The sequence below is a fragment of the Verticillium dahliae genome, genomic scaffold, assembly GCF_000150675.1.
Source record: "Verticillium dahliae VdLs.17 supercont1.8 genomic scaffold, whole genome shotgun sequence".
NCBI classification, from domain to species: Eukaryota; Fungi; Ascomycota; class Sordariomycetes; order Glomerellales; family Plectosphaerellaceae; genus Verticillium; species Verticillium dahliae.
The window spans coordinates 240490-248063 of NW_009276927.1; the positions used below are offsets into that span (position 1 = coordinate 240490).

At 57.4% G+C, this 7574-nt stretch overlaps 1 protein-coding gene across 1 annotated transcript; it reads right to left on the reverse strand.

Annotated features, from left to right (window-relative positions):
• Window positions 1-4859: 4859 nt before the first annotated feature.
• Window positions 4860-5274, reverse strand: VDAG_04636 (uncharacterized protein; the record flags this gene model as incomplete). The annotated part of the gene is made up of 1 exon (XM_009654240.1): window positions 4860-5274. The coding sequence occupies exon 1, from the start codon at window positions 5127-5129 to the stop codon at window positions 4860-4862; it is 270 nt and encodes an 89-aa protein (XP_009652535.1). The 5' UTR covers window positions 5130-5274.
• Between the last annotated feature and the right edge of the window lie 2300 nt (window positions 5275-7574).

Below are 7574 nucleotides of genomic sequence, written 5' to 3' on the forward strand. Positions count from 1 at the left end.
AAACTTCTATTTTCTTTGACATTCTATTGTTCTCTCACTACTTCAGCACGAAAATGTCATTTTCTAAGTCTTTCTATTCAACGTTTTATTTCATCTCTTATCACTAGTATATTGCAGCTCCTATTACTCACCACGCCTCACATAGACACGCTGCGGACACTACACCACACTCTCGTTATAACTCGCGCTCTTCTTCTCTCGACCGTAGTCCCCTTACTACACTCTCACTCCTCCCCCATATCAGCTCCGTACTGTCTCCCCTTTTCGATTATTCAACGTCCAACGATGCCTAACAGACACACTCCTATGAGCATCACCGTGGAGACGCGTCGCTCCTCTCTCGATGCCAAAAAATAAGAAGGGGGGGGCTCCGTCTCGTGTGTTTCTTCCTGTCACCGATGCAAGGAAACGGCGGAGAGAAAGAGCCCTGCATTGCGTCGAACGGCACAATGACATCGCCATGCATGGGCTAGCGCGCCGACTTGCTTAGGGCTGTGTGTGTCTCGGCGAGGGGATTGATCCTCCCCACCACCACCACCACCACCAGTGGGCCGCAGAGGCAAGAAGGGTGCGAATAGCATCACAAGTCTTGGTGTCGACAGACAAGGAATGAGGACAGAGGGGTCAGAGACGACATGCAAGTCGAGTGATCGGCACGACCGTGACGAGCTCGTGCGTTCGTGCGTTCGTGTGCGAGCACGGTACCATGTACATGCGGGCGAAAGCTTGTCGTCGCATGGTGAGACCACACGCCCAAGATGGCACGAGGTGTCGTCTTGGCAATCTCGATCCAGGGAAGGATTGGCGTGTACAGAGCATACGGCGAGAAAAGACGGGAAACGAAAACGAAAAAAAAAAACTAAAAAAAAAACTTGCTCGTGAGAACGACTGACCGGCTCCGAGGGTGCCGGCTCACGACTCGTGCCCTTGCTTCCAAGATGGCGTTTGACCTGCGCGCCTGTCTCTGCAGTGCATCCAGAGCCAAGAGCAGGATGCAAGTCGCGACGTCGCGCTCCCTCCCTCCATCGCGGGTGCGCAGTGAAGGTGAAGGTCTGTGGGTGGTGGGATGCAGAAGCAGCCGAGAGAGACACCGGGATGAATCGTAAATCGCTCGGTTTTTTTTTATTTATTTTTTTCTCTCTTTTCTCCCCTCTGCCTACTTGTTTCTTCCGTTCTGCTGCGAGGTCCCTACCGACTTCTTCTGTGCTGGTCAGCAGGAAAACAAAGAATGGACGAGCACCGCCGGCAGTTGCGTGCCCCGCTGTCGAGGATGTAGTTTAGGGCCCTTCCCCTAGACCTCCCCTAGACCTCCCCTAGACCTCCCCTAGACCTCCCCTAGACCTCCCCTAGACCCTCCCCTAGACCCTTCCCTAAGCCCTAAGGTCCCCCCTAGACCCCTTCTAAGAATCCCATTCAGCATGACACCGCTTCGTATCAGCGGCCGACCCCCGAGAATAGAAACAGGCGCTGCACCAAGACACGAGCGGCACGACCAAAGGCAACAGAGATCTCTCCATCGGTCGCTGAAAGGAGCGACCACGGCAGGAAGACGATCCATCTCCATACCAGGATCCCGACCGTATCTGTCTGTCTGCAGACAATGGAGGGGTGTGTCGACATCGACCGTTACGGCTGCTGATGGAAGGGTCCACGCAGGGGTGCGCGGGAGCACAGGAACAAGAGAAAACAGGCAGCGCAGCCTCAGCCACCGCCCGTGGACGCAGATGCGAGGCTCTATTTCTGTCCTGGACGACCTGCCTACCTACCTCTCGGTACCAGGTAGGTAGGTCATATACACCGATCCGCACGTTTCGTTTCCGTCGTCTCGCGTGCGAGGGAGCAACGTCGCCTGCCGTGCTGGCTCTCTGCCTCGCCTCAAGGGAAAGTAAAGTAAAAAGTGCAGCATGCGGCCGCTCGTGTCCGCCAAGCCTGTCCCCGGTCCTCGTGCCGCCGCCTGGACACGTTGAGACATGCATCTTTGCTCTGCAGCTCCAAGAGACGCTGCCCTGCCGACTCCTCGCTGCCCTGCCGACTCCTCGCTACGCTGTCGGGCCGGGCGCGGCAAATGATTCGGGGCCCAACGTCCCTGGTCCATCAGCCTGAAGTGCAGCCAAAAGGCAGCAGACGCAGCCAAAGGCAGCAGACGCAGTGACAGAAGGCGCTGCGTGCTGTCCTGCGCTGTCATGCTCGTACCGTGCAACGGGCGGCGACGCCCAAGCCGCGTCCCATGTCCTGGCATGTTCGTGTCCCGACCTAGGTGCCCAGCAGGCAGTCGGCCTAATGGATGGACCTTACACTTTGCGTCGAGCACCGCTGACAAACTTCACAACGAGCCTTCATGACCCGAGCATCGAGTCACCAGGCACCCAAACAGGCCCCCCTGCCTCCCTGCCTCCCTGCCTCCCTCATCTCCCGACCCGCGCAATGAGGCCACTGAGTTTGAGCAGACTTAAGCTTTGTCAGAAGAGCCTTCCCTACAAACGAGACGTGAGAGAGAGAGAAAGAGAAAAAAAAAAACTTTGAGATACCATGTACTGCAGATCAAAATGGGCTCCCTCCGGATCCCCAGGGATCACCGCATCCAGGCTCCACAGGGATGAAACACGCGCGGGCGGGGGGGGACATTTTCGCATCTCGACATGCCAGCAGCCCAGCACGGACAAGTCAGCACGGACAGACGGCGCATCGTTCGCGAGCTCGCTACAACGGCAAAGGCAGGACGACCAGGAGGCTGTGCTGCAGGTGGATCGTCATCTGGCACGCCCGTCGGACTGCCTACCTGTACATGTGCCTAGGTAAGCTTGCCTAGGTGCCTGAGAACGGAGAGATCTTCACATCAACGGTGGCATTCAAATCTTAACATGGTTTGGACTGGGAGGGCGAGCGTTTGACTTTCCCCTGCATGCCCATCTTGTTTGTGTTTGTTTGTCTTGATGTCGTTCAGAGCATGTAATTCCTTAAGGACACGTCACGCCTTGCTGCGAACAGAGGCCTGCTCATCCCGGCGAGACCCTGTCAAGCCTGTCCACCGGCGAAATGCAGCCAGAGCCCGTCGCCCTGAGGGGGGCTTGACGTCGTGGTGCAGTGAAATGGTGCCCCTCTTGTGCATCTGGTCGACGCCTGCCCTGAATGGAGGGGGTTACTATGTACCATGTCCTGGCCGCGGCGGGGGCTCTTCCAGCGCTGGGTGACGAGCTGGACCCTGGAATTCCAGGGTCTTTGGCGCTAACGTCAGTGTGGATCGTCCCCGTCCAAGAATCCCCTTCGCAAACCTCGCAAACTCGGACACTCGCGAAGCGACAGCAGGGCACCAACATGACACGAGCGACAAGTCAGACAAGTGCAATTCTTCGATCAATTGGTATCTTGGTATCTGATGCATCAAAAAAAAAAAAAAAAACATGAAACGCCATCGCTTGCTCCACAGGATCGCAGATCGTGATGCGTAAGACTGAGACAGTAAGTAATGTGGTATCTCCGATGGCCCTCTCTCCACCCAACGCGCGATGCAACGCAAGGAAAAGACAATCCAAAGCATGACATATGAAAATGAAGCCATTCCGACTCTTGCCCTCCTTGGCACTGACATGCGGGCGACGTCAGAGGCAGGGGCGGAAACAACCAAAGCCGACCGTCGACGCCCCACGTCCATTGCTGATTGGCGCGCCCGTCGGCGCCGGCAGAGACGTGCCCTGTGGCCTGCCTGTGGCCTGCCTGTGGCCTGCATCATTGGCTGCGGGACTTGTCCCCAACCATGGCGTGCCGACAAGTCGAGGCCGTGCTCTGGAGGACGTGACACTCCGCTGCGAGAGAGCCAGGTGACACATTGTGACAAGGTCGCCGGCGCCTCGGTCCAATGTGTGTCACTGACCACAGGCCGATTGACCGAAACCATCCCAACGAACAAGACTGTGTTGGTCGAGGTCTGGACCCGTGTCGGCCGAGGTGGGGTGGTAGGTGACCAAAGTTGTGGTGACGCCCAATGGGATGAGCCGGGTTGGGTCGAACCACCGACCGCACGCGGCCCAGCGGCTTGGACGCACACAGCCACGGGATGCAGACCGTGCAGTGTCCGGCTGCCACGGCGGAATGGAAATGGAAAAGGGGGATAAGAAGGAGGATATGGGTGAACGGGGAAAGTGTCGCGGTTGGGCTGCCAGGAACCCGAGGCAACGGAATTCCCTCTCAGCACCACAAAGAGAGGAGGCGGCGAAAGCGAGCCTGCTCTGTGTCGATCATCGCACTGGGGAGACCAGTCATGCTGACGAGGTGGGTTTTCTCCGGGATCCATGCTTCCACTGGCGTGTCGCATCAGGTCGAGTGCACTCAGCTGTGTGCTGCTTGGGCCCAGGAGACAACGGCTGAGAACCGAGTCATAGCCCCAAAGGTGGACCGACCGGGAAGCTTGGAGCTTGGAGTTTGGCCGGCCGTAGGGCATGGCGCTGTTGGTAGTGCCAACTCAATTCCCGTCATGCGTCGCGGTGTCCGGGTCCGATGCCAAAGTCCGACTTGGTAGCGTCGGATGGCTGTTGTCTGACTGGCCGCCCTCTGCCTTTCTGGGCTTCATGCCTTGGGGCGAGGGCGGTTTGACGTTGGTGGCCGCTGGGATTGGGCAGACGTTTGCTTTGCCTTTCGTGCGTTAAAGGATAGCGACGGAGCGTTGCCATGGCATTGTTGCATTGCGCATGGCAACGATCGGTGGCCTTTTGGGAGGCTGCTGCTGATGAGGGCGTCGTCTTGACAGCCCATCACAGGTCGTGTTTTCGTTAAGAATCTGGGACTATTCATATTCCACAGGTGGTGCAATCAGTTCGTCGAAAGCCACGGGCTCGATTCCCGTTTTTGTCACACCCGGTCGTTCAGGTGAAGCCAGTCTTCTTGGCGCACCTCTCACAGTAGTAGAGATTGGTGGAGATGCGAACCATGCCGTATGAGCTGGGGTCGTCTGTTGAAGTCATCTCGGTGGCAGATGCGCACCGCATGCAGCGAATCGTCTCGACTGAGACGACGATGGGTGCCGAGTCCATGCTAGGGCAGTACGAAGCAGAGGCTGCGGAGAGATCTGAGTCTGAGCTGGAGGAGGATGATGAGCTGCCGTAGTGAACAGAGGAAGGGCGTGCTGAAGGCATGATGGTGTATGCTGATGCCGTAGCAGACAGGCGAGCGTCGAGGTTGTTGAAGTGATCCAGGTTGATGGAGTTGTCGTCCGATCTTCAGTGCTGATGATGTATCGTGTGTTGTTGGTTGTTGGATAAGAACGACTTCTTGGCTTGTGGTGTGGGAGCAGACCAGAGCAGACAGAGGGAGGGCCTGGCAGGGTCTTATGTGTGATCTACGGAAAGGGCCCCCAGGCTAGAGATTTGATCTCGGGCGGGATGGGGAATTGGGCAGGGCAGGCGCCTTCGACGTCGGTCTTGTCTACGAAGGCAAGACAAGGGTTCGGCAGGCCAGAACAAGGATGGTGCACTTGTAACGTCAGGCACAAGGCAGGAGGGGGTGTGTGGGCTTGAGGGACGTGTCGGGGGTGGGCGGAGTGTTTTGTCCTAGGCTGCAGCAAACGGTACAGCTATGCTGGGCCACTGCCACTGCCACTGAATTGAGGGAGAGGGGTGGGGACGGTGGCTGGGTGGGTCGGTGGTCAGGCTTGGAAGCTTGGGCTGATTTGGCTGCTGCTTGGCAACTGCTTGAGCCCTTCTTGCCTGCTTGAACTTTTCTGGGATGGACCAAAGTCCGACGAACGCGAACGGAGTGATACTGCGGGCGTAATTGTGAATGTTGATTGGATTGATTGGAACCCATCGATGTGCCACTACCTTATATTGAGGACAGGGTGGCGCTGAAGTGATGCTATCGTAGTGATTGTCAGTGAAGCTGTGCCACCCAACTGAAGTCGCGGGAAAACGGTCGTTGAATCGAGTGTCCAGAGTGCAAACCACGGAGAGTCAAATGGAAGTGGCTTGAAAGGGCACACGCTCATGATATACTACCACAAGGCATGTACCCAGGCACATTTCGCGACACAAGCACCAGTGCCCAGGCTCCCGTGTGAAGGGTCTCGCATCGCGGTTTCGCTCTCGCATCGGTGTGGCAGAGAGCCAGATGCGCAGCAAGGACGCGACGGTCCGTCCAAGGGACGAAGGAGGGCCTCATCAGGCCAAGACAGGCCTCGTACGAATCTCGATGGTCAACGGATCGACCGACGACTGACTGCTGTGGCGGAGAGAAACGGAGCTCATCGACCGTCGCGGACACAGAGATGGCCCGCACTACGTCCCTCTCCCGACAGGTGCTTTGCGATAGGTGATTGGCTGCAGGGGGATCTGATCAGTTTCACCTTCTTCTGTGGATACCTCTGATTTGCTACCGAGGCAGGGCCACAAGGGAGAAAGTGCCCAATCATGCTCCCTTTTTTTGGCCGTTTCCAGGAGGTCCGTCCGAACCGCTCCATTTAAAATCCCCTTCATTCTGACGACGGATGCGAGGTTTTTACCAGTTATTCGGGCGCTCCGTTCTTGCCTTGACCCTGCGGGTCCACGTCTGCAGGGCCCCAATGGGCCCGTCGTGTCGTGTTGAGCCAGCCTGACGGACCAGGGCGAGTGAACCTGGCGTTTCGCCCTCCTACTGGCCGTAATTACAGTAGAAACCCCCTTTCAAGGTCCTTCATCAATGCCACTCGGTAATTGATGGACCGCTGTACTGTATAACCCTCAAGTCTCAATTTCACTTCTCCCTCGCCCTCTCTCTCTCCCGTCGCGCGACACAGGTCCACCCTTGCGACCCATGACCATACTAGGTTTGTGCAGTTTGCTCTTCTGTCGCCAATTGATGGCTGCACGACGAGGCAAGGAGGGGGGGGGCGTGTAGAAAGCAGTTTGTCATGCTGAGCCCGCGGCCGCCGAGAGAAGTCCGTCAGCCCGTCAGATCCGCAGGCAGCGGCCGTGTGAGCCGTAGCCATGTCAGCAACCATTGCTGGCTATGACTCCGCGATCATGTCAGTCGACAGTAGGTGCAGCTGAAGAAGGGCCCGGGAATGGCGTCCGGGGCAGTTGGTCTGCCGCTGTCCGGCCGACTCGTTTCCTAGAGCAGCTGATACCGTCGAAACCTTGTTCAGCAAGGGAACCCGTCGTCGTATGATACCGTAATGGATGGGTTGCATCTGAGGCGGTGCGTGGCGGTGCGCTGGGTCCGTTTTGACCTTCTTGTCAGCACCATGGCGCGGGGGAGCGGTGCCAAGACGATGGAAGGACGTGGGGCCTTGATGGCACACCCATCTTTCGATTGCTGCTGCCTGCAGAAAGGGATCCTTGAGGCGATGCCCCCCCTTCAGCCCGATCCTCAGGGTCCTGTCTTACTGTTTGCTGGTTTGGGCCTAGACCCGTCCGTTTCTGCCCTTCCAAGACGTCTTGGGATCGCCGTTTTGTCTGCCACCGACACTGGATAAGGCTTGCGTGGCTCGACGTCTGCCATTGCGGCGTGAACTTGTCACTCACCCTCCAAACGTCGTCACTGTGCACCTGAACAGGGAACAACCGTATCATTGATAACCAACAGCGATCAGTGAGCGATTTGGGATG